The sequence below is a fragment of the Vidua chalybeata genome, chromosome 3, assembly GCF_026979565.1.
Source record: "Vidua chalybeata isolate OUT-0048 chromosome 3, bVidCha1 merged haplotype, whole genome shotgun sequence".
In the NCBI taxonomy this organism is placed as follows: Eukaryota; Metazoa; Chordata; class Aves; order Passeriformes; family Viduidae; genus Vidua; species Vidua chalybeata.
This window is the reverse complement of record NC_071532.1, coordinates 31551568-31577895: the sequence shown is the minus strand read 5'-3', so window position 1 is coordinate 31577895 and position 26328 is coordinate 31551568. Positions and strand designations below refer to the sequence as shown.

Sequence of the window (26328 nt, the reverse complement as noted above, 5' to 3'; positions counted from 1 at the left end):
CTGTGTTTCCATTGCCATGGATTTCATCCTCCAGCTGTGAGTTAAGGAAGTGGAGGTAAGGAAATAGGCTGCTTGTCTGCTGACATGCTGCACACTGATGTTTGCAGTGTGCTTCTGTACAGAGGGATATTAACCATTTTGTTTATCTTGGCTCAAGCCCAGTGTATTCCCAGAGCTCCCTGCACAGCCTGTGCCACAAAATCTCCCAAGGGTTCATAAATAACAACTTACTGTTGCAGGTTTCTGAAATTGTTCACTGATTTTTAGTAATATTTCAAATGAGCTTTTTATTTTTTTTTTTTTTTATGTAGGATGATGTGTTGGGACGTTTAAAATCTAAGCTGTCTATGTGTACAGTGGGGAAACTTTAACAGTGAGCCTCTTCCTGGTGCAATCAAGTTGTGGTAAATTCACAACTGAGCAATAGGAAAGAACTCAAACCCTGTTTTTAGGTGTAATCTATGGACAGTTGTGAAAGATAGATGTAAAATAAAACGGGCAATAACTGAGAAGTCTTTAATCCAGCTGGCTGAGGCAGCAGTCATGGAGGTGCTCTGGTACTGGGCTGTGGAGGCATGGGACCAACAGGCTGGAGCAGTCAGACACCCAGGAGCCTGCGTTTTTGTCCTGCTGGACTGAGAGCTGAGCCTGCTGGCCAAAATTACCAAGACACCTAGGAACACACTCCAATTCTAACAGGTGTCCTCCTGTAATTACCATTGCAACATTTCTTTTTAGCAACAAACTGAAAACAGGCACTCTGCTACTTTTTGAGGGCTACAGAGTTTCTAATGTTTCTAGCCTTGCTACAGGATTGTTTGTGTGAGGAGGTGGCTTTGCAGGGATTTAGTTGTGAAGAGAAATTGTGAGCAGTGGCTGTACGATGGAGGAAAAAGAAGTGATGTCTTGTAGTGAGGAATATCCAAACAGGAAGACAGCTTGCAAATCTGTAGGTTCCCAAACCTGTGTTGCATTCTATCACATCAGTGTGGTTTTAATATCCTGATAAAATGTTATTTTCTTTCAAGTTCAGTTATGTGCTCTTATGTTGGAAACTCTCATGTCCTCTCTGTTCATCATGAGACACACACAAGTTACTGTAGTCAGGCATGTGCTACAGGGTGAAAACCACAGCTTTCATAAGTGAAAAAGTGTGTTTGTACTACATCCCTTAGTCAGAATTGTTGAAATAATTCCATAGAGATCCATCATCTGTTGTTAATGATACTTAAAAGCATCATTTAATGTGTTTTAGTGAATCAAGATATAACCGGTTGTCAACATCATCATCAATACCTGAAGATCTTGAATATGATAAGGTAAGTATTCTAGAGTTCTGATAATACTTTCTGAATGGAATCTGCTGTAATTTGCCATTCCATATTGTTCAATGAACCATCATTAAGCTGGAAGTTCATTTCCATGCAAAAATTAATAATGCATTGTTAACCGTGTTTTTATAGAACCATGCATAACCTCTGTTTCCTAACAAACTATTGACATGTCATAAAACCAGTGTCTTGTGTCATTATTTCAAAGTCTGGTTGTTTTTTTGTTGGTTTTTTTTTTTTTAAATTAGAGAGGGGACTATATGTTTGTGTTTCCAAGGGGGAGGGGAGACTGAAAAAAAAAAAAACCAAAAAACCTAGTAGATAATTTGTATTGGGATAACAGTTCAAAAAGCTATATTGTGCTCACATTGCAAATAATACCTAGTTGCTCTTTACAGTACATTGTTTTACTCACAGTGTTGAGCAAAGTGGATGCAAGTGTGAGGCTAATAATAGTGTTATGCACTCTTAATAATCAAATTGGTTTGGAGTGGAGGGTAATATTTTGGCCAAACTTTTAACTGGCTCCCTCCATGGTTTTTCTGAATTTGTGGAATTGGTACACCTCTATAATTTTGTGTTGCAACTTCAGAATGAGCCATGCAAGAGTTGTCCAGTGGTGGCATCCTAAGTTTTCAACATTTTATATATACATGCATCAACTTAATATCTAGCCTTGCAATTAATTATTTGCGTGAGCATCAAAAGCATACTACTGTTTGATCAGGATTGCTCTCCTATTTGTGTACTTTACTTCATCTTTTTAAAACCCTAAAGCAACTTTAGCTGTTGAGTAACATGTGTCTATTTAGGTGGATAATGTTCACTTGAAAGAGCCCTTTTGAGAGAGAAGGGTTTTTTTGAACTGTAGTGGGATGCTCAGTGAGATGTGAATTCTGCTATCCAGTTTCATTGGGGGATTTATAAACCTGTATAAGAAGCCTTTCTTTTAATGTAATCACAGCAGTATTTTTAACAAGCATTTTACTGATTAACTTGTGTTAGACCCTTGTATTTCAGAGCAATAAGCTACCAGTTTTTTAGCTAAGAGTTTGTCTTAATAGAAAGACTTGTCTTAATTGGATGATTAGACTCTATTTTTTGTATGTCAGCTCCTAAAACTTTTTTTTTTTTTAATTTATAGGGGTTTTGTTCTTGGATTACTGCTGCTTTTCGGATGCAGTAAGTATAGGAAACAGAAATAGTGAGCTGTGGTTTGCTTTGATCTTTTTTAATTTAGAAAGGTGGTTTTCATTCCAAAATTTTGGGGGTTATTTTCTCATTTGAGTAGATAGAGTTTTAATACAAGCACTGATATAGGTGCCTCTGGTTGGTTGAAAAAAGGAAGTGAAAACGAGGTCAACTTATGGGAATACTTTTTCAGGATGCAGTTGTCCTGCTAGCAGCCCAGGGACTTCCTCATCTTGGGACAGTGTATGAATCTGAGTGAATCTATAGCATTTATATGGATTCAGAGCTAATAATTATACTCTAGGATTTTACTCTTCAAAGCGTACCTCGTGGGTGTTCCCCTGTTTGAAGCCAGTAGGGCCCCAGGCAGGCAGAGGGATTTCCCTGCAAGGGTTTCTGTGGAGAACTGGTGGTTTAGTTGGGGCTGGAATTGCCTAACTAGGGGAAGTCCATCCCAGTGTTTCCCAGAAACGGAATGTTAGACATGTGATGTGTGTTTTTTATGTCTCTTGGGGCTTAGTAGATCATGGCTTTAAAAATCAATTTCTAGCTTGGATACACTGAAATATGAAAGGGGTGGGGGTTAAGCCTGTCCTTCTCCATTTTTGCTAGTTCAGTTCCTTCCTTTTTCAAATTCTCCTAGATCTAATGATCTAATCTGCTGACAGTGGAGAGGTGGTGAGAGTTCATTCCAAAGCCTTTTATATTTCCTGTTAGCTGGGTGTCATAAGAGCAAGGTGGTTCTGTTGTAATTTACCTCACAGGGAGCCTTTATGGAGATGAGTGAATACTGTCACTGATCTTAAATTTGGAGAGCTAGGCTTGTGACTGGCATAAAGCAGGAGGTCACAGCAAGAGACTTTGTCTTCTTCTAGTACAAAAGAATTTGGATTCATATTTGCCTTTCAGATTATTGTTTCAATCTTAAATTCCCTAGTGTTAAGTTTTGTATAGTAGTATTGCACAAGTAAATTACACTTTTGGAACCTAAATTTACACATGAAAGAACACAGCCATTTTGAGAGCCAATAAGACTGATGGGAATGGGGATGTCACTGAGTAGACTGAGAATTTAATGTGTGTTCATAAACCGCTCCCAAGAAGACTAAGTAATCTGACAATGTGCTTTTCTGTCTGATGCAGTGATGATGAGATTCACGAGAGGTGTGGTGAAGATGCCATCCATTACCTTGCCTTCCAGCGTCACATCATCTGCTTGCTGATTGCCATCAGCATTTTGTCTGTGTGTGTGATATTGCCTGTCAATCTGTCAGGTGATCTGCTTGGTAAGAATTTATTTTTTTGTATTCTTAGAACAGATTTTTATTTTATATAACAGTAAAAACTCTTTAGATTTTTAAAAATTTTATTTTGGTAAGGTTTATAAGGTGGTGTTTTAACCACTGTAGTGAGTTGACTCTGGCTGGATGCTATCTTCACAAACTACTGCACCGTAAGTCACTCTTCTACACTCTTCATGCACAGCATGGGTCCCCCACAGGGTCACAAGTCCCACCAGGAAACCTACTTCAGCATGGGCTTCTCTTTCCGTGGGTCTACAGTTCTCTGCCAGGACCCTCCTCCAGCACAGGCCTCCCACAGGATTACAGCCTCCTCTCAGGCATCCACGTTCTCCAGTGTGGGTCTTCTCCATGGGCTGCAGGTGGATCTCTACATCCCCACAGTTCTCCACCATGGGCTGCAGCGGAATGTCAGCTCTGGTGCCTGAAGCACCACCTGCCCTTCCTTCTGCACTGACCTTGGTGTCTGCAGAGTTATTCTTCTCACACTTTCTCACTCTGCTCTTCTCTGTCACAGTTAGTTCTGCACAATAACTTTTTTTCTCCTTCTGAAATATGTTATCATGGAGATGTTACTATCATTCCTAATTGGCTTGGCCTTGGCCAGCAGTGGGTCTGTCCTGGAGCTGGCTGGAATTGGCTCTTTTGGACATGGGGAAAGCTTCTGGCAGCTTCTCACAGAATCCACCCCTGAAGCCCCCTGTTACCTATACCTGGCTGTACAAACCCAACACACCCCCTCAGTCTGATGTGAAATTTGTGTGATTGTAGGAGGCCTCTTTAAATAGTTGTCAGAAACAAAATTGCAGACCTCCTGCAGACTTAGATGACAAGGCTTAAAAAGGCTCAAGGCAGGATTAACTTTACCCATGCCCTCTTAAGTGGTGTTCGTCGTTATGGTTTTTACTGGTGATTGTCAATGGAAAACATCTTCACAGCTGAGAAATCTTTCTAGTATCCAGTCTGAATCTCTTTTGCTTCAATTAATTTAAAATAATTTTTTATCTGTCACTGGAGATAATAGATTATTCTTTTCCTCTTTACAAAATCCTTGTAGCTGCTTGAGAATTATAAACATTTTTATCTGCTTTTTCCTCTTTCTCGTAAACAAACCAGTTAATTTGGTCTTTAATGAGAAATGTTTTCCTCTTGGCTGATTATAAAATCATCAGCCATGCCTTGAATTTTTGTTTTAATCTAGCTACACTGTCTCCCATTGTTCCTTTATGTCTTGGTTTGTGTCTCAAAATTGGACAAATCTTGCAGAGACTTTGTTAATACTGACTAGATAATTTGCAGTCCAATCCTGATTATTTCTTCCAGTGTGGCACCTACAAGTACGATAATCATGTCCTCTAGTCTGCCATTCAGCTTGCTGGTGGGGAACCTGAGTTCTTTGAGTGTGATGTCTGTTAAACCCTGCTTATACATTCTTCTATTTTTGATTGTGAGCCCTTACAATCCCATTTCATACCTGGCTTTGTATCACTCTCATCAAGGTCATGTTTAAAGTATTGTTCATGGTTTTTGAGACCCTTGTGACATAGCTCTTGTCTATAATAGGATACATTGAACTTTTTCCTTTTTGTATTGTTTACCTTTGGAACTTCCATCTCTGACCTCCCTTTTATAAGCTCTTTCTTGGCAATTCTCTGTTCATATTAATATCAGCTTTTTATTAACGCAGGACATTATATCTTCTGTTTTTCTGGATTAACCTTTTTGAGCCTAGGAAATACATAGATTTAGTTTCTCTCCCCTTCTTCCTCCTCTTCCACTGTAAGCTGATTTGTACATTTGCAGTTTTTTCAGTTGTGATGACTTAACTTGCAATGTGGTTTAACAGTCTGGGCTAGAAGGATTGTTTAACTTTCTAGATACACTAAACTCCTTTTCCTTTGTGATCATTTGCTCAATTTTCCCTCACTTGCATTATAATTTTTTAAATACTTGACGGTCTAGAGAAATAATGTCATGTAAATCCATTTTTGACCTTACCAAGGGTTGTCAGTACTGAATTAATGCAGCTTAAAAGCCTGAGATAAGAACTCAGTTAAGATGAAAGAAAAATGTGAAGGAAATATGTTCAATCCCTAAGCAATATTGTTAATGGACGTGAAGGGAGATTGGAGGGAGAAAGAGAACTACTTCAAAGATCTAGATCTTCAAAACACTCCACTGTTTTTCTTGATGACATGAATGTGGTCAAATCTAGGGGTGTCTTTTCCAACTTTACAACACAGGACAGAGTAAACAAGCATTGATTATGATTCTAAATCTTTTTTTCAATGAACTTGCTCAGCATTAAAAAGAAATATATCAACTTCTTTAAAAAATAGAATAAAAGATGACTTTCTGACAGTAAGTGTTGCACCAGTTAATTTTCCTACTTGCTCTTGTTCTTCTTAGATAAAGATCCCTATAGTTTTGGAAGAACAACTATAGTAAATTTACAAACCAGGTGAGTAAGTCTTGCATGATGTCTATTTCCTACCATGGTCTCTAAACACAAGAATTGATACTTGCAGCATGGCTCATGGGGTTGGAATAACTTAATCCCTGTCTGTCAACTGAAACTGGGATATGTTCTGCTTCAGGCTGTGCACTTGCAGTGCTGATAAGAAATCCTGAGACTGGGCTTCTGGCCTCTCAGCTCTCACTTCTTACGCCACATGTTTCCCTTGGCTAATGACTGCACACATATTATTTTCAGAAATTTCCCATTAAAGGAAACAATGCTTCAGAAGGAATGTAAAGCTGATAGCTTTACTGGAATGTGCAACTGGGATGATGCAAATTCCCTTACATTAGATTTATATGTGTGCATATGTCTCCCATCTGAGATTTCAATTAAAATTACTTCTATGTGTTTTAAAAAGTCTGTAAAATAGTTGAAGGACAAAGCTGCGCAAATCTGATTTATTCTTGATCAATCCACATCCATCCCTGACACTATGTCCAGTAGACTCTCTATTTTGTTTAACCATGTTATGAAACCAAGTAACTAATGGGGATTTTTTACTTTGGTGAACTTTTTTAATCTGTAAAATAAGTTCCTGTATTTTAGTTTAATTGCAATTATTAATGCTCTTCACAAAACTGAAGAGCTGTTTGCAGAACAAAATGTCTATACGCTTTGTAGAAGGAGCTATCAGAAAAGCAGAATTTACTCCTTATATGAGGCTGTTTTCAATTTGAGTAAGGATTGTGTTCAAGGAGAGTTTAATTTTGTATTCGGCACAGTAAGTAATAAAGTATATAACAAACATTTTGGCAAATAGCATCATATGTGCTATAGGTCATCTGAATGAGAAAGTGAAAGCCAAACACTGCCTAAATATGTCCATGACATAGAGTATCTGTTTTCCTTTTAGCTCCATGACCCATAGAATTTTATGAGAAGCAAATAATCCTGTTGGCTGTCCAAGGCATCTGCATAGGTGTGACTGATTACCAGTAACTGCCTTTATTCTTGTTTTGTGTTCAGTGAGAGGTTTTGATCTGATTATCATTTTGATGGCTGCTTCAGTATCAACTGGGCAATTATTTCTTCCTGTTTCTCATATTCCTAATGTTTTATCTGACAGCAATAATCTTCTTTGGCTGCACACAGTTTTTGCTGTTGTTTACCTGATTCTGACTGTTGTCTTCATGCGACATCACATGAAGTATGTCACATATAAAGAAGAAAACATAGTAAGTTTCTGTATTGGAGTGAAAAAAGTGTATTTGCCAATGGATAATACTAAAAAAGCAAATTGCTAAGGTGCCTCCTGCATGCTAGAATCTGACATAAATGTGAAGGAATTGACTGAAAGGAATGTTCTACTGAGTGAATTTTTAAAATGGATGGAGAGAAGGGAATTAGAGAGGGATTTGTGAAATTTTGCTGTAACCTATTGCCAATGTAGAAGGTGCTGTTTTAAATAGATGAGCTTCCACCAAAATCAGAATTACCTACCTTTATTCCTGCTCTAATAAACAACTAATTGTGCTGTGTCTTGGCCTTCTTTATATTCTTGTTTTCTCTTTTGTAATGTATTTTATCAAAAGGTAACTTGCATTTTCTTTCCTAGGTTAAGTGCACATTGTTCATAACTGGTCTTCCAAAAAATGCGAGTGAAGAAAGAGTACAAAACCATTTCACGTAAGTTCCATCCTTGAGGAATAATGTTACAGTCATAGAATGGTTTGGGTTGGAAGGGACCTTAAAGATCATCAAGTTCCAATTCCCTGCCGTGGGCAGGGACACCTCCCACTAGACCAGGGTGCTCAGAGCCCCATTCAGTATGACCCTGAACACTTCCACGTATGGGGCATCCACAGCTTCTCTGGGCAACCTGTTTCAGGGCCTCACTACCCTCACAGTAAAGAAGTTCCTCCTAATATCTAATCTAAACCTATTCTCTTTTTGTTTGAAGTCATTCTCCCTTATCCTGTCACTACATGCCCTGGTAAAAAGTTTCTTTCCATCTTTGTTTAGGAGTAGAAGACGTAAAATTGTCCTGGTAGTTTTCCCTGCCCGAGCAGATAAGTTTTTTGAATTTTGCACTGTTTAAAATTCAGAAAAGATATTTCAATTAAGTTGGCTGATCTTAGAATTTAAGAAAGTGTCTGTGTATCCACACTTTCCACTCATGCCCCCACACAACTTTTACTTGGAATAAAGCTATGCATCTCATGTTAAGTAACTTCCAACAACTCTCTGTGGAAGTCTCTGCTCTCTGATACCTCATTCAGAACTTAAATGAGTGATGAGCTGTCAGTTAGATACCAGTGCTGCTCTTTGAACCAGTTTCTTCATTGTACTTTGTTCTTACTGTTCTCACGTGCTGCTTCCTTTCAGGGATGCCTACCCAACTTGCACTGTGCTGGAGGTCCAGCTGTGTTACGACGTAGCCAAGCTTATTAAACTTTTCAAAAAAAGGTACTTGTTTTTGTAACCTACACAAGTTTAGCATAATTCTATGAATGTTTTGCTAGTCCTTAATCAATGTGTACCAGCAGTACTAACCTGGTGCATCCTAAAGATGGATTCTGCTCTTCAAGTTCTGGTCTGGACTTCAGTTAGATTCAGCTGTGTTTTAAAAGGGTTATGGGGTTCAGCCCATCTCTTGTTGGTGTGATATGCTGTCTGTTGCCTAAGTTAAGTTTTGGCTTGCTGATTATTTATGTATGGATGTACTTATTTATAGACAGGCAGTGCCAAGTGAAAAACTGAACTATTGAATTAATAACTCTGTTAACCCTGCTTCTTTGGCCAGAGGTGCTGACCACAGGAGAGACAAGTATTATCTTCTGGTCTCTCAAGAATAACATTGGGTTGTTCTTTTTCCTGGAACCTCACTACAAGTGTAGGCTATATAATGATATCACAGACTTTCAAATAAACTATATAAATAACCAAAATAAACTGCATGTAAATATCTTTGGTGACTGATTAATTTGCTATCAGTCCTTGGCATGTTTTTTTCCTCTCAGGGATTATAATCTTTTTAAGATTGATGTTGATACTGTTTTTGCAAAATATTATGGATGTATTTTTCTGTGCAGAAAACAGGCAGAAAAAAGCCTGATTTACTATGAACACCTGCATCAGAAGTATGGCAAGAGGGTCCAAATCAACCCTAAGCCATGTGGTCAATTCTGCTGCTGTGAAATAAGAGGATGTGAAAGGGTAAGAGATTCTGTTCTTTTCCAGTTATAGCTAGGTACGTTATTAGAGGAGTAGAAAATCGTATTTGTGTCATGTCTCATTGACCTTCAGAAAATTCTTTATTCGTTCATAACTTATCTGCTATGTTCTCATGTTGCATAGAAAAGGAATTCCCTGAAACTTTTGAAATGTAATCTTAGTGCACAAACTGAAGTACTTCCTGTTTGTCTTTGCCTTGTGACGTGATTTGTAATTTGTGGGAGTGGCATGAGGAAGGGTGACTATGGTTTGTGTAAGCTGTATGTTATTGAGGTTATTGGCTATCTGGTACTTGCATGTAACAGCCATCAATTTCCCCACAGGAGGATGCAGTAGATTATTACACCAAAGTTAGAAATGAACTTGAGGAAGAATATTCAAAAGAGGAACAAGCTGTTCATAATAACCCACTGGGAATGGCCTTTGTAACATTTCAAGAGAAATCCATGGCAACCTAGTAAGTTTTGTCCATTGTCTTGTTTGTTCTCTTTTTACTAAAATAGTACAACTGATCTCTTGTTTGTGTCCCTTGTTTGCTTATGTTGGTTCTTCCTTTCTTCTTTTTCACCATTCTGTGGATTTGCTCTGCTTTGCTTTCTGGTAAGGTTTTCCATAAATGTGTTTTAGCCTGTATGCTTTGAATGAAGAAATTATCTTAGGGACTAAAAGGCTTGGGACATTTAATGGGATAAAGAGCCTTTCTCTTCTGTGTGGGATCCAGTCTGTCAGGGTAGGTTTAGAGGAGGCCAGACTAATTGGTTCTTGAATTTGGGTTACTGACGACTCCATTTCCTACTGTGCAAATGGTCCAATTACCAAACTATCAGAGTGGGTACAAATTACACTGCCAGTTAAGTCATCTCAGCAGGGTAGGTTCAAGACCTGGCCACATGTGATAGATACACATATTTTGTATATCTCTTACCTGTTGTTATAGATATATGTTTAGACCTAATAGTAGAAGTTGTGCTTTTATTCAGTCATTTGCAGAGAAAAATGTATGTAGCCTCTCATGTTCCGTTGGCACTTTGTAAACATCTTTTGCTAACACAAAGTGGGTAAAGGGAAGCAGAATAATATTTGTATTGCAACATAACACATCATGCTTTTTCCTGTTCTTAGCCTCTGTAGTTTAAATTGTCTGCATTATTTTGGCATTCAAGTCATGTTAGAAAGACAGTTTTTGAGGCCATTTTTCAAGGAAGTCCAGGATGTAGAATTTCTTGCAAGAATTTGGTATATTGGAGAAAGTTTTGCTTGCTACTCTTTCACTGAGTAGTGATTGTGTGAATCACTAATTTTGTAATGAAATAACATTTTGAGATGTAAAAATGAAAGAAGAAATAAGCACTGCTATCTACTGATGTGTTGTGTACAACTTTGATGGGATAGTCCCTCCTTGAGCAAATGTTCTGATCAAGACCTGAAAATATTTTAGTTTGTTTAGCTTGGAATTAATGTCGTGGACTCCATTCCCTGGGAAATTAGATTAAATTACGTGTGGAACTGAGGCTCCCATCAAATGAGAAAGTTATTTGGTGCCCTTAGGATGCTCTGCTCTGCAGAGCCCTGAAGTAGGATGAGAGAAACAGGACTCCAGAAGTGAGGTTCTGGGGGCTCAGGTGGTTGTAGAAGGTTTTTAATGATGGCTAAAACTTGCTTTGTATGTATTTTTAAAAATAAACTATCAAAGAATAATCAACTGTCTTAAATACTTGCTGCTGCAAGATGCTGGCAATCTGACATCACTGCTTGAATTCTGGTAAGGAAAAGGCCTGGGGGGTTGAGGGTTATGTTTGTTAGTTTGGTGTTTGTGTGTGTGGTTCTCTGTCTTCTTTATGTTAAGGACACAACTGAGAAACAAGCATGTTCACAGATTTTGGAATCTCCACATTTAAATATAATATATATTGTTTCTATGCTACTGTAATAGAATAGTTTCTGAATGTGTGCCTTGCCCTTCTTCTGCTGTCCTTTGAGAGATCTTTGAAAGCATTTATTCTGGGCATGTTTAAATTTTTCTTAAATATTTTGAGTGTCAGTCAACTCATAATATTGGAAGATAGAATTGAGCACTGTGATTATTTTAGGGGTAGGTGAAAGAGGCTAATATTTTGAATTGTGAGAATACCAGCATGCTAAAAATTCTTCTGATAATTGGTACTCAAGGCAAAATTGGCTGGTTTTGATACTAGTGTAAAGGATTAGTCTGCAGTCTCACTTCATTAGTCTACTTTGATTTGAAAACAGCTGTATTATGTAAAGATGTGTTTATCAAACTGTTTGTCTTTTCTTTTTGTCCAATGCTCTCAGGCTTTGATTTTTAATTTTTTTTAATATGATTCATTGGAGTTGCTCATGTTGATAGAAGCAGTAAATAGTTTAAACCAAGACTGCTTTTTATTTCCAACAAAACAGATCTCAGGCCTGTGGTAGTCACTGTTTAAATAATGGTCATTAATGCATAATATGATACATTGTTGTTTAAGCTCTATCTTGATCACAGGTTATTCAAATTTAAAAAAACCAAAAACCTTTATCACTATTCCCAGACTTTCTTGTTGCATATTTAGCATTTTCAGGTGTAAAAAAATGGAAAAATCTTCCTCTTCTTGCTTACAGCATCCTTAAGGACTTCAATGCCTGCAAATGTCAGAGCATTAAGTGTAAAGGAGAGCCCCAGCCATCACCCTACAGTAGGGAGCTGTGTGTATCCAACTGGAAGGTTACATATGCTCCTTATCCTGAGAATATTTGTTGGTAAGATTCCTGTCTTACATCCATTTGTTGGTGATAATGTAGATTTGGAATGGGCACAGGACAAACTGGGATGAGTGTGTTTTTCTTTAACCCTGAACTAAAGCTTTTTGTAGTGTTGGAATGTGGCTGATCTGCCTCTTTATTTTCATTACTGTGCTCTTCATTGACCTTGGGGTCTGTGGACATTACCTGGGGTAATGGTCTAGAGTTTTTCCACCCCAAAATTTTAAAAAAACTTAATCCTGTTTATAGCTGTCCCTCAGTTTTTCCATTTTTTGAGGCTAGTACATATCTACTGTTGAGATCTGAGGGAAGCAAGTTGGTTTTAGTGCTGAGCATCCTCAAAATATATACATATTTTTCTGAGTTGCCATGTGATGAGTGTAACTTTACAGAGTCCACTCTATAAACTCTGGTCTGTCTTCTTCCTGTTCTTTTTCTTTTCTCACCCCCCACCTTGAAGAAGAGGGACCACAGGGATATGCTAAGTTCACAAAAAGACTTGTCATAATCAGGGATGTTACTGAGCCTCTGTATCTCTGTTTTGTTTGTTCTGAATATTTGGCTTTGTCTGGCATTTAAATAATTCCAGTCCTTTTGGCAACCATCTCAAATAATATTTAAGAACTTTACTTGTTTAAAATCTATAGTTGCTGTTTTAATATGGCAGGAAGGGATGCAGTGTTTCCAAAATTGAAATTTTATTTCAAATCACTTTTTTTTGTAGATTCTGCCTCTGATAGGTATTCTCCTTGCAGAAATTCTCTGTGTCTTCCAGCTCTGTCTCTTTGTTTCATTTCTGTTTAGTATTTCTGTATTATTGAACAATGGAAGTGTTTCATCCCAGACCTTAACTAGATTAGACATTATGTTTGTGTAATGAAAGAATAGATATGTTCTTCTGCAAACACAATTTATGGTATCATTCAAGAGAGGCTGCACAGTTCTCTTTATTTCTAGTAGCAACTGGAACTTGAGTAGTGCTTTGTTATATAACTTTGAAAGCTCAGTTTAGAAAAAGCAGTGGCACCTGTTACTTGACAGATAGTGTATATATCTTTTTTAACATCAAATTCTTGCTGCTTGTTTTAACATCTTTTTTTATTTTTACTTCTTTCTGCAGGAAAAATCTTTCAGTGCATGGATTGAAATGGTGGTTTAGATGGGCTTGCATTAATTTGCTTCTTTTTATTGTGCTGTTTTTTCTTACTACTCCTTCCATAATCATCTCAACCATGGACAAGTTCAATGTCACTAAACCTATTCACTACCTTAATGTGAGTATTGCCATTTGTTTGGATATAGCTGTGGATCAGACCAAAATTTTGGTAAATTGATAGGGTTTCATTGTCTTACCTTCAGTTGAAATTCTCAGGACTGTTTTATGTAGCTGCTGATTAAAAGCATAAGTCCAGAATCAGGTCTTTAGCTCTCTTTTGTTCCTGGATAATAATCTGAAGTAATTTTTATCTGAGACTTTATATTATTATAACATGTCTATGTATTTCTGGTAAAAATTTGCAGTCCAAACTTAAAGAATTCTAAATGTTGTAATCAAAAAACCTTTGCAAAAAATGGAATTTCAAATCCAATTTGTATTTTGATTTTTATGATAAGAAGGGGGAAATTCAGATTTTTAACTCTGAGGTAAAATGTTTTTTTTATTTTGCTTATAGGGTTCAAAGCATATATATCTGATCCTAGTTTGACTGCAGCTAAAGCAACTTGCAAGCTGTTATTTTTAAGTATTTTCCCAAACTAGTGTAAGCTACATAAAAACTACTTGTGAGACTGCACTCTCATGGAATTTAATTCCCAGTCTCACTTTGGTTTTTTGTCTTGCATGCCAGTGCTAAGCACTCATTACTCAGTTTAAGACTATCTGAATATAATTTCTCCAGTTCATCCTCCTATAATTTACAAATAGCAAAATATTAGCATCTCTGTTCCACCACAACTGCATTAAAGTGGTTTTAATACTCATCCTTATTTTCTCCCCACTAGAATCCTGTCATCAGTCAGTTTTTCCCAACGCTCTTGCTCTGGTCCTTTTCAGCTTTGCTACCAACAATTGTCTATTACTCAACTTTGCTGGAGTCCCACTGGACAAAGTAAGCAACCTTTTCCTCTGTTTTCACCTCATCAGCTGAGCTACTAAGATAAATGAAAGTGCTGATCTTTCACAGAGCTCTCAAATCCGCACACCTCTCGTAGCAGGGAACTTCCTGTTCTTGTCTCTTTCTAGTGTTATAACCACACTTTAGGGTTTAGGTAATTTTTAACCCCCACAGCAAATCTAATATGACCACATGATTTGTTTATGCTTTCCCCTGCTCCCCACCTCACTTCTCTTTGTGTTTAATCAGAAAAAAAATTGTATGAGAAGGCTCAGGAGTTGTAGCTTCAACAGGAGCATGGGAAGTGCTTGTAATCCCATAATAAACTTGCTCTCTGGGAAGATAGGCCATGTGGTTTGGATCCCCTCCAGGCTGACAACTTATAAAAAGGCCATCCATCTTTTTGTAGCTTGGCATGACAAAATGATCTGAGCTGTGCACCAGGAGTTACACCCAGACCTGTTGGATACCAGTGGTGATCTGAGAAGACTTATGGGGCCAAAGGCCCAGCAGATGTGTTGATGCAAGGTTTTCACCTTGGGTGCATCATTGAGCTGGTGCACCCCAGAGATGTCAAGCCCACTAATGAGCTGCTGACTTGGAGAACTCAGCACAGCTTGGTTTGGAGTACCAGATTTGATGCCCTGTTTACCTACAGACAGATAAAAGCATGGTACTTCAATCCCATTTTCACTCAACATCACTCAGTCTTTATCCATAAAGCTTGTTGTCATTGTTTTTTTATTCTAAGGTAAATTTGGTGGATTTCCTTTTGAATTTTTACACAATTCCTTTCTAAGACACCATGTTTAGAGTCTATTGTTTCTTTGTTACAGCTGTATGCTTTTCATCAACTTTGTTTTGGTAGCTGTGCTATACACATGAACTTTGAGACCTTTTCAATCAGTTAAAATAATTTTCTGAAGTCACTAGAATCCAGAGATCTGATTTCAAGCCTCAGTGTAGTTACACTGATAGGTCTCACGGTGCCCAAGTGTTCCTGTAATAAAACCCTTGTGGTTTTAAAGCCCTATCAGATACCACCTCTAGGAGTCTGAAGTGTTCATAGTGCTGCCCTTTTCTGGCAACAGGGTGTCACTGGATCCATGTTCCTGCTGCTGTAGTGGGGGTACAGCATTAGTAGTGTCATGTTGTTCCCCAAGACTTGGCACCTGACAGGGAGGTTGTCTAAGTGTCTGGTTTCTTGGCAGTGGTGCCCTTTGCTGAACTGCTTAATCCCTCCTGGCATGGCACTTGAAGAGTTGTTTGTTTACAAGCTGTTGCACGATTGAGTGTCTTAGGGTGAGAGACCAGCTGTGCTTGTGGCACATCCCTGTGTGTGTGGTGCAGACCTGTAGTGGTGCTCATCCAGAGGCTGGATTAACATTCAGCAATGTTTTTGTTGCTGAAGAAGATACTGAAAGTCTGCTTGGTCCATATTGGTGAATATCTCAAAGATGTTTGGTTTTTATCTGGTAGCAATGTGATATGGTAGGGGAAGCTGGGTGTCTGACAAGTGCTGGCATTGTCCAGGAAAGATCCTTCATACGTGGCAGCTTTTTGTACGAGTTTCTCACTCTGCCTTTTTATGTTGATAGATCTGCAGAGAACAGAATAATGATGCATAAAGTCTACATATTTTTGATCTTCATGGTATTGATTCTGCCTTCCCTTGGTCTAACCAGGTAAAGAATCATAGTTTAATGAGATAATGGCTGAGTATTTTTATAATGAGACATCTTACTTGTGTTTTCAAGTTGTGAGGTATAGTCAATGTACCCCCACTCCCTTCAGTGTGTGTGGTTATGTTATCATTACACATTAGGTTTCAATATTCATCTTACATCTGGGATCCTTAGAGCCCTTAAAAATTTCTAAAGCCTGGCTTTTCTTTTAACAAAGATATTGAAGACCTTATAAGATCAATGGCTAATTAGAAGTTGCCCATACTCACCATTATAACTGAGAACCAAGTTTCCTGACTGTGTCTTATACTTCAGTTGGAGTTGTCCTTCTTTCCCATCTTTACAGTTTTTGACTGTTACCCTGGATGACATGTATTTGTCCTATCTGTATAATAATTGTTAAAAATGAGTAATAAAACTTTAATATGAAGTAGATGTTTTTGTTGTGTTTAATCTTGTACCTTTTTTCTTATTTCTAGATATCAGTAACTGTGATAAATTGAAGTAGTGTTTAGATTATTTGATTAAATTCTTTATATGCACTATCTTGACTTAAGCTGCTTAAAAAGAGAAGCATTTTTAGACAGTACTTAAGGTGTGTGAGACTGAATTACATTCACCATCTTTCTTTCAGCCTTGATTTTTTTTTCCGCTGGCTGTTTGACAGAGAATCATCTGATTCTGCAGTTAGGCTGGAGTAAGTATTAGCTAAATAATATTCTCTCTTTGCTATTCCTTTGTAAAGAAATATTTAGGACTTAAGTTTTTGGGTTTTTGTTTTTTTTTTTTTTTTGGTTTGTGGGTTTTTTGGGGTTTTTTGTTTTGTTTTGTTTTGCTGTTTGCTGTCCTTGGTTAGTGTTTATTAAAATTTGCTCAGGGTTGTTACTTTGGGATAATGTTGAGCTTCTGAATAAGTGGAGGAGACAATAAGATTGGACATTAGAAAGAATTTCTTCACAGAAAAGATTATAAGATATTGGAATTGGATGAGGATTGTTGCCTATCATTGACAGGGGATCTTCTCAAGGATTACAGTGAGACCAAAGAGCTGCAGCAGTTCTTTTTGTAATCCAGTGAATCTTGATTTTAAGAAAAATGTATGTTTTTACACACATTACATTGCAAATCTGTAGATATTGGTTGTTTTAAGCTCCTGTGCCTGGAGGAAAGAATAGAATGCAATTATTAGGACATAGATTTCCAAATGCAGTTTCAAAATCAGTAACAGGAAGACAGTTAGGAGTTACTAAGTTAGGAGAGATGATTATTCTATTGCAGTCTTATCTCATCTTGTGTCAGGTTGCTGTTGCAGACATGAGAAGATGCTCTTGTCTGCTGTCAGCCACCCATAAGGCTGTTGCACCTTTTTGTGAACAGTTTATTCCTCACCTGAACTGCCACTCAGCCAGGCTCTTACATACTACCCTGGCTGCATTTGTAGCTGTGCAGTATTCTTCTACAACAAGGTTATCAGAAGTTCTTCTGGCCACTTCCTAACATACATAGTGCTTATTCTTATGGTAAAAGATTTCCAAAGGCAATAGGGATGCATTGTATACCTCCAGTGTTTGCCTTCCTCCTAGTCAGTATCTGGTGTCTTTCCTGGCAGATGTGTCTTTCTGCCTGACCAGGGAGCCTTCTTTGTGAACTATGTGATTGCCTCAGCTTTCGTGGGCAATGGGATGGAGCTGCTGCGCCTGCCGGGCCTCATCCTGTACACCATACGCATGATCATGGCCAAGTCCACAGCAGAGAGGAAAAACATCAAACAGGTATTGGAGGCATTCCAATGACTGATCCTTGTCAGAAACAGTGGGAGCACCCATCCTTCATACTATTAACTATCATCTCTTGACGGTATTTTTTTTTTAGCCTTTGTTTCGCTTGTCCACAACAGCTTCATATTCCCTTCATTCACAGCACAGATAACAGGGAGGGATTTATTCTAGTCAGAGATGGTCAAAAATCAAAAGCCAAGCTCTGAGCTTCAGGTATCAATCTCTTTGTAGCTCTAAGTCAGAGTTTTATGATTTTAATTTTACAGAATAGTTCTGATTTTATCTTATAATCTGAACTTCAGGGTTTTTTTATTCAAACCTGTCTAGAATTAGTTTCTTCTGTCAGCCATCAGGTGTGTACAACTTTCTTTAAAATGAACTTGCTTTAAACCTGGCAAAATATATATTTTTGCCTATATTCCTTTTCAAGAGGTGGACTCTCACTTCCAGGTGAAGTGTCATCCTATAGCTTGACATTCCAGGTGTTACAATGGGAACTTAAGCCTGTATGTAGCTACCACAGTGAGGTGAAGGTTCTGAGTCTGGCACAATTCTTTTCTGCCTTGTGATTTTTAAGGATCTGCTTCTTGTATATGCAGATTCCCTGAGAAATTACTTTAAGGCTAGGAAAGAAACAGCATCTTTTCTGTATGTCCAGGTAATAAAAACACAAAATACTTCATCTGTTTACATCATTTCTGCCTCTTAGGGAAATAACTGATCTCTCATGGTGAGCGAGTAAGATAAGGTGAATTGTTGCTTTAGGGAATCTATTATTAACTCTTGACACATTGATGGATGACTTGAGAGTTTTGGGTGTTTTGTTTTTGTTCCTAGCAACAGGCATTTGAATATGAATTTGGAGCAATGTATGCCTGGATGCTGTGTGTGTTCACTGTCATCATGGCCTACAGCATCACATGTCCCATCATTGTTCCTTTTGGTAAGTTTTCCAGGGAGCACTGTGGGAGTGAGATGGGGCATGTGGGAAGTTTGGAAAGCTCAGCTCTGCATTCTTATTCCCATTCAAATGCTGATAATCCTTAGGACTTGAATGCCAGTTTCCTTCCCTTCTTGTGGAAGAACAGTGAAAGAGATGATTAATTACTTAGCTCTTGTGCTACCTTTAAATGTTGAAAGTACATTTAATGCCTATTAGATGTTTATTTTATTTCTCAAATTTGAGTGTACCGGCTTTGATGGTGAGGGGTTTAGATCAGACATAAGTAGTACTAAATAATTTTATATAGTTGGTATTTTCATTTTCTAATCCAAAGCTGGATATGAGATAATTATCTAAATTAGATATTGTTCAGAACTGGTTTAATCAACAATCTTATTATTGGGAGAATGTGGCCAATTTTTATGTAACAATGTAATTGATATTTACTTAGATTCCATCTTGTATGCAGTTGTAAATATCTGAATGTGCCACTGAATCCCAGAGCTGTTGCAATTCATAGCTGCCACAGCAGTTGCTGGCTGTTTGTTTGGATAAGGAATAGCTGACTTGAAATCTAGTGATGAATCTGGTGAAGGCTGAAAGAGAGATGTGAAGCCACTGTCATGCCTTCCTTACCAGCAACAGTGGAAGGGGAGTTGGGAAGTCTTCCCTACTGGCTTGACCTCATGTGCCAGCACCTGGAAGGAGCTCTGGGCTCTCCCTGGGAGCACAAGAGGCACCACAGAGAAGTGTGTGGAGAGGGGAGGGATGGAGATGCAACAAGCTAAGCTCCTAAACTTTAGGAGCAGGTGCTGTCTTGCAGCTGTACCCTCCTCGTGCCTGGGCTACATCCACTCACTAGGTTAGTGCAGATCTCCTCAAAGAGTTGCTGCTTTTTATCAAACCTCTGACAGCCTCTGCTTGGCTCTCCTGTTTTCCCTGCCAGGTTTGATCTACATCCTCCTGAAGCACATGGTGGACCGTCACAACCTCTACTACGCCTATCTCCCTGCCAAGCTGGAGAAGAAAATGCACTTTGCAGCTGTCAATCAGGCCCTGGCAGCTCCCATCCTCTGCCTTTTCTGGCTCTATTTTTACTCATTTGTGAGGCTGGGTACGTGTTACCTGTCTCCACCTGGAAGCTGCTCCCAGCTTTCTTGCCAGCATCCCTGAATTAGATGTGAAGTTTCATAAGCTTTGTGGACTTTTCTTTTTCCTTCCCTAAAGGGGGAGTCATGGTGGTTGCCTGTGGCCCTGAACTACACAACATTTGCACAAGAGCCTTTGAAATGAGATGGCTGCTGTATTAAACTGTTAGCATGGAGCTCCATGTTCCTTCCTTTCACAGGAGATTATGTATTCCTTAAATCAGTATACCTGGAATTGGTCAGTTGGGCTGTGAAGTGATAGACAGTAAAAATCATTACATAGAACAAAAATCTATTCAGAATTAGCTCTTTATAGTAAGATGATCACTGGCTTCACTACCTGCATTTGTGCAGCCTGGGCATAAGTTTAATTTACCTGGGTGAGTTGGCTGCTGCCTTGGCTGTACAGCCATCACTTAGGAAAAAATGCTAAAATGTTGGCTAATGCTAGTCCTCGTGTGTTCTACATCATCCATCAAATTTTACATGGAAGACTGCAGTGAGATGGTGACCCTCTTCCCCACATTGTGGTTTAAAACCTCATGTTTTATATGTAATTTATCTTTAAAATAGGGATATTCTGTGTTTTGCAAATACCTGGCATTGGTAGTATTGGCTGTGCTGTACCAACAGTTTTGATGTCAGAAAAAGGTAGGCAACAGCTCATGGGTTTTTATCCATGATACAGGAGAAAGCATTTGGCATGGAATGAGGATGTCAGTGATGCTGGAAGGGTTGGGTTCCCCTTCTTTGGAAGGAAGCTCCTGATAGCTGTCTGTATTGTGCCTTCATGACAAATGATTGCATCTGCATTGTGTTTTTTAGCATACCAGCAGTCAGAAAGGTATTGTTGGCAGGCTGTCATCTCACTTTAGGGAGAGGTAAAGCTATAGGGAAAGCTCCCTGCGGATGCAAGAGGCACTTGGAACTATTGCTTCAGGCTGTCCTTGGATTTGAATAGATGTTCCTGCATTACTTGTGTGTTTGAGAGCTTGTTTTTTCCCTTGTTTTGAGAGCTGCTTTTGCAACCAGGAAGACCAACAAATCTGGGTCCTCTAAATTAACAGGATAATTTCTAGAGCATGCTTTAGATAAATCAACTCCAAGCACTCAGCATCTGATGCATCCCTTTAATTGTTAGTAAGGAAATCCTGGTGAAGTAAAAAATAAATCTTTATTATAATGTTTTCTAGTTCTGCATGGTAAAACCATAATTTCTCAGGGACCTTAATAATGGAAAACACAGGCTGGATTACCATGTTTGGCTTGGTCAGTGTAGAGGATCCTGTTTACAGGATGTTGTTCAGTGGTTTGTCAGTGCACAGGGCAGTCTGAGAGGTAGGAATTTGATACTTTGATTTCATTGCCATTGATTTCATTGCTGTTTCTTGTGCCAAAAAGAAAGAAGGAAGGATAAGAGAGCTCTATTTCCTTATCTGCAAAATAGATCAGTTTATGGTGTAAAGCTTGATTGCTTGGTCATTGACTTGTGTGGCTGGCTTGATATGGGTGTTTCAGTCTGGTTGCAGAGTCCAGTGACAATACTCTGGTTTCTCACTCCTCATATATTAATGTAAGGCTGAAAAGACCTCTCCCCCAGTTCTCAGTCAGGATCAAAAAACACCTGACTGCACACAGAAGGTGAGAGGCTGTACTCATTTTTTCCTTCTCAGTGCCTATATTCTTTCTCAACTCTTATGCCTGCCATCCATCCATCCATCCACCCACTCAACCACCCACCCATCCATCCTACACCCCTGGGCCTCTCACCACAGAGGAGGTAAGGTCCTATCTGCAGTTCAAGCCCCATCTCCTGGGACAGTCACTTGAATCCCATGTTCTCCAGAGCTGTTGGCAGGCAGGAGTTCTGAGGATGCAGTGCAGGGAAAACTGATATCGGAGACTTTTCCTTCCCTAATCTCTGCTGTTTACCTTGTGGTTTATACCATACATTGTCTTTGGTGTAGGCACTCCTCACCATCTGGTAAATAATTCTGCAACCTGTGCTTATAAAAACAACCTCCTCTGAAGGACATTCCAGAATACCCCTAGGGAGGTTTTTTTCACTTCCTTTTTTGGTTTGAATAATGATGCGTTTGTAGAGCTTTTTTGGTTTTGTTTTTTGCATGTGTGTGGTGGTTTTCCCCTTGTGACCAGACCTGTGCAGGGCTTCTATAACCTGCTAAAGTGTAAAACTTGTCTATTCTGTGCCACTGCATATGCTGGGGTTACCAAAAAATGTCAGAGTTGGTGTTGCTTCTTTTGTCTGAAGAAGCTTGGAAACAGCTAGGGCTTGCAGTGATGTTTACTTTTTCCTAGTATTCTATTCAAGTCATCTTTACTGCAAAATGAGATTAATTTCTTTAGAATATTTCCATAGTGAATCTGGAAAAAAGTCACTGTAATCTTTAATACTTTTTCCATGCTAGGCAACCATGTCCTTTCCTATGGTTTATTGCACTCTCTGAACTAAAACTTACCTGTCAGTCTAGTTCATAGTTACTGTTTCTTCTCTTGATCTTTTTCCTTGTATTTTTCCCAGTTCTGTCTATATTTTATTGTAGACAAGGCTACCCAGCTGAAGGCTTAGTAGCAATGAATTATTTTGTATAGGTGCCAGAGACTTGACTTTTTTTCACCATGTTCTTTGATACCATCCCACTATTGACTGCTTTCCAGCAGTTGTATGCTGCAGTGCTATTGTTATCCCTCATATCTACATTTTATTTTTCTTTCCAAATTGTATTTACTTATGCTGTTTTCTACATAGTTTTATCTTGCTGTTGTGGTTTTCTGTTTGTTTGTTTGTTTGTTTTGATCCTTTAAAGCAGTTGGGGTGGTTTTATCTACCAAGATTTTCCTCTCCCCCTACCTCCATCCCTTTGAGCTGATGGCAAACCATCCAATTTGGTGCCGTCATCATAATTAATCAATGTAATTAATATTATATTTCATAGATCATTACTGAAAGTGTTTAAGAAGTGGGTCCAGAATGGATGAATGATGGAGGAGAAAAATCGTTTTGAGTCTTGTCTATCATTTAAGCATTACAGCAACATTTCTTGGTCTCTAGGAAAAGTTCTCTAGGGAGAACTTAGTGTATAATGACATTCTCCTGTTTGTGGCTGGAAGTGGGTTGCCGACTCCTCTAAGGAAAAAAAAAAATCTATGAGGCTTCTGAAAATGAAAAGGATAAATAAAGGTTTCTTTTGGTTTTGTTGGGTTTTTCTGCATTCTTTCTATGCATTTTAATATTGTATTTTCTGGATATTTTTCTAGGTTTTAAAGCACCTACAACGATGTTTACCTTGCTGGTTGTCAACATCACTATTGTTATTTGCTTGGCTTACACTTGTTTTGGCTGTTTCAAGTACCTGAGCCCACTGAATTATAGGGTAAGTGATGGATACCTAACCTTTCAGCACCCACCTGTGTGCTTGATGGAGCACCAGCTATTCCTGCTGGGCTGTCCCTGCCTTCCTGCTGGCAGTGTCTGTTCATGGCAAGATGGCTGAAGAGGGCCTGTAGTACAGGTAGGCTGCTTGGCAGAGAGGAAAGTCAGTGTCTGCAGGAGCTGAATTTGAGAGAAAATAACAGTATGGAAAAAGTATACTGGGCTGCATCCCCAGCAGTGTGGCCAGCAGGTTGAGGGAGGGGATTCTGCTCCTCTGCTCTGCTCTGGAGAGACCCCACCTGCAGTGCTGCATCCAGCTTTGGGGTCCCAGCACAAGGAAGGGCATGGACCTCTTGGAGTGACTCCAGAGAATACAATCAAGATGACCAGAGGGATGGAGCACCTCTGATATGAGGCCAGGCTGAGAGTACTGGGTGTGTTCAGCCTGGAGAAGAGAAGGCTTTGGGCTGACCTAATTGCAGCCTTCTAGTATCTGAAAGGAGCCTACAAAAAAAGGTAGAGAGAGACTTCTTACAAGAGCATGTAGTGAGAGGACAAGGGGGAATGGCTTTAAATTGACAGTAGCTTTAGATTAGGTAATAGTGAGAAATTCTTTGCTGTGAGGTTGCTGAGGCACTAGCACAGGTTGCTCAGTGATGTTGTGGATTCCCATCCCTGAAAGTGTTCAAGGCCAGGGTGGATGGAACTTGGAGCAATCTGGTCTAGTGGAAGTGTCCCTGCCCATGGCAGGGGCTTGGAGCTAGATTATCTCTAAGGTCCCTTCTAAGCAAAACATTTCTATGATTCTGTGTAGAAGGACTGGTGGAGAGAGTGCCAGATCTTCACTGAGATCTGTCTGTGCAGGTTTTGGGTGCTCATGATCTGTGAGTATTGTTTTCACTCACCAGTTTGATGTTGTCTCTCTTTCTTTCCCCACCTATTGCTGGTTACAGATTGAAGACACACAAGGTGAAAGAGGAAAAGACACAGATGTACCAACAGTCCCAACATCTTCTGTAAGAAGCTGAGAGTTACTAATATTCCCTTACGTTTCCTAGAAAAACCTAATTTCTCACCCTGTTACCAAAGAGCTTGTGTAGCACATATTAGTCTGCATGGACTGTGGGATTTCCCACGTGCATGTGGGACCAGAGAGTTCTGCAGCTGGGCTCCTTGATGCTCCCAGGTGGTGTTCCAGAAGTACCTTCGGCTGCGGTTTTAGGAGTAGCTGAGACACATTGCTTCCAGCAGCTCTGTGTGCTGTGTTCTGTGCCCTGCCCCAGACAGAGCCTCACATCTGGACAGCTGCCAAATGCAGTCAGTTGCCACTGCTTTGATTCTGAATGTTGTGACATGTAGCGGGTCTTGCTTGCTGTGTCACTGAGAAGGACGTAGGACTGAGGTAGAAGGAAAGGCCTTGGTGCCGCAGTAAAGAAGTGCAGGCGAGTGTTGCACCAGGAAGCCTCCAGAAGGGTGCAAAAGGCCTGAGGTGGTAAGGTGAAGAATGGGAAAAGAATGTTGAGAAGAGTGACAAGGGGAAAATTTCTCCTGGGTGAGTTATCCCAGCGCTGTGCTTTGAGAGACCACTAAAAGCCTTCACTTGTGATTTCAGATGTACGTCCCCCAGGTTTTGCGTCCTCATCCTACCGAAAGGACGGTGCTGGCCCCCACGGAGCAGCAGTCGTATGGCACCATGGACAACGCTTGTTCCCAGGCAGAAGGAGTCAGAAGCTACACCACAGGACCTGCAGGTGTGGGGCAGGCCTCGGGAGCTTCGCTCTGACTTGTGTTGTGAGCACAAACACAAGGTGGAGCACTTGGCCCAGGTTTAGCAGAACTAATTCCCTGCCTCCTCCTCCTAAGTATTCGGTGTTATTTATGTATTCCTGCCTGCAGAAAAGGTACAGAAATAATTCATTGTGTGGTCTGCAGCTGTGCTGGGAGATGAAAAAGCAGATGCCTTGGGACTGATTGTTTTCCAGGCTGTCTACACACACTGTGAAACAAATAAGTTGAAGGCGGAGATGCTGATCCTCAGGGACTTCACTTTTGCTAGCTCATCACTTGCCTTATGAAGATAACTTATGCTGCATATAGATAAGTGGTCACCAAAGCCAGTGCAGCTATTAGAGCTGTCATTTATTTATTCAAAATAATTCTTCCCTTTTTAAAAAACCCCAACATTTGTTATTTATAAACCTCTTGGGATGTGTTAAATCCTGAGACAATGCCACTTTTGATGAAAATGCTGTTTGTGTGGGTGCTGAGAATGGTGTGTGGGAGTCTCTCCTCTTTTCACCCAAAGTAGTCAGCATAGTTTTGATCATGTTACTTTTTTTCCTTGAAAGAGATGAGGGAATTACTGTGCACTTGGGTACTAAAAGTACCAAAGCAAAAAGACTGGTGTAAAGAAGGGAGTGACTTATCTTATACTGTTTTTATATATTTTTGGAGGGCATTTAGGTTGTTAGTTTCTGTTCACTATTTTTAAGGGCCTTCCACAATGAAAGCTCACCTGCCAACAATAAAGGATGTAAACATTTTATCTCTTTTAGTCTTGGGTTAAGATGACATCTCTGGGTTTTCTCTGTAGTGCCAATTATATGAGTTGTAAGATACTAAGTTTTTAAATTACGTAGTCGGTGCTAATCTATTCCGCAGTGCAATGTGTCAAAGTGTAACTAATAATCATGGAGCAATAAAACACCGAGTTTAGAAAAATTTCAGGCTGTCTTGATTTATTTATTCTTTTCTCTGTGTGTTGTAACAGTCCTTTTGCTGGCTGCCTCACGGTGTGGTCATGAACTCTTCATAAGAGCACTGCCACAAGCCTTAGAATGACAGTATGTCCCATGAGGAATTTGAGTATTTTTGGATCTCTCTAGGGGTTGAATCTTGGTGACCTATGGATACAAGAAGCTTTTGGCCCTCTGTTTCTTTGCTTGTTGTTAAACTGTTATTTCCTGAATTTGACCTTTTCTAGCA

General features: G+C 39.3%; 1 protein-coding gene across 1 annotated transcript in view; it reads left to right on the top strand.

Moving 5' to 3' along the window:
• TMEM63A (transmembrane protein 63A) overlaps nt 1–26064 on the top strand; it is a 30443-nt gene extending 4379 nt beyond the window's left edge. Inside the window, exons 5-24 of the mRNA XM_053938849.1 lie at nt 1256–1319; nt 2476–2513; nt 3666–3808; nt 6233–6284; nt 7411–7519; nt 7900–7970; nt 8670–8750; nt 9377–9500; nt 9842–9975; nt 12141–12278; nt 13402–13555; nt 14283–14389; nt 15994–16080; nt 16715–16777; nt 17690–17852; nt 18696–18801; nt 19748–19915; nt 23229–23344; nt 24297–24359; nt 24956–26064. Of these exons, the coding sequence (XP_053794824.1) occupies nt 1256–1319; nt 2476–2513; nt 3666–3808; nt 6233–6284; nt 7411–7519; nt 7900–7970; nt 8670–8750; nt 9377–9500; nt 9842–9975; nt 12141–12278; nt 13402–13555; nt 14283–14389; nt 15994–16080; nt 16715–16777; nt 17690–17852; nt 18696–18801; nt 19748–19915; nt 23229–23344; nt 24297–24359; nt 24956–25126 (2152 nt within the window). The 3' untranslated portion in view covers nt 25127–26064. The remainder of the gene's footprint in view (nt 1–1255; nt 1320–2475; nt 2514–3665; nt 3809–6232; nt 6285–7410; nt 7520–7899; nt 7971–8669; nt 8751–9376; nt 9501–9841; nt 9976–12140; nt 12279–13401; nt 13556–14282; nt 14390–15993; nt 16081–16714; nt 16778–17689; nt 17853–18695; nt 18802–19747; nt 19916–23228; nt 23345–24296; nt 24360–24955) is intronic.
• The last annotated feature ends 264 nt before the right edge of the window (nt 26065–26328 follow it).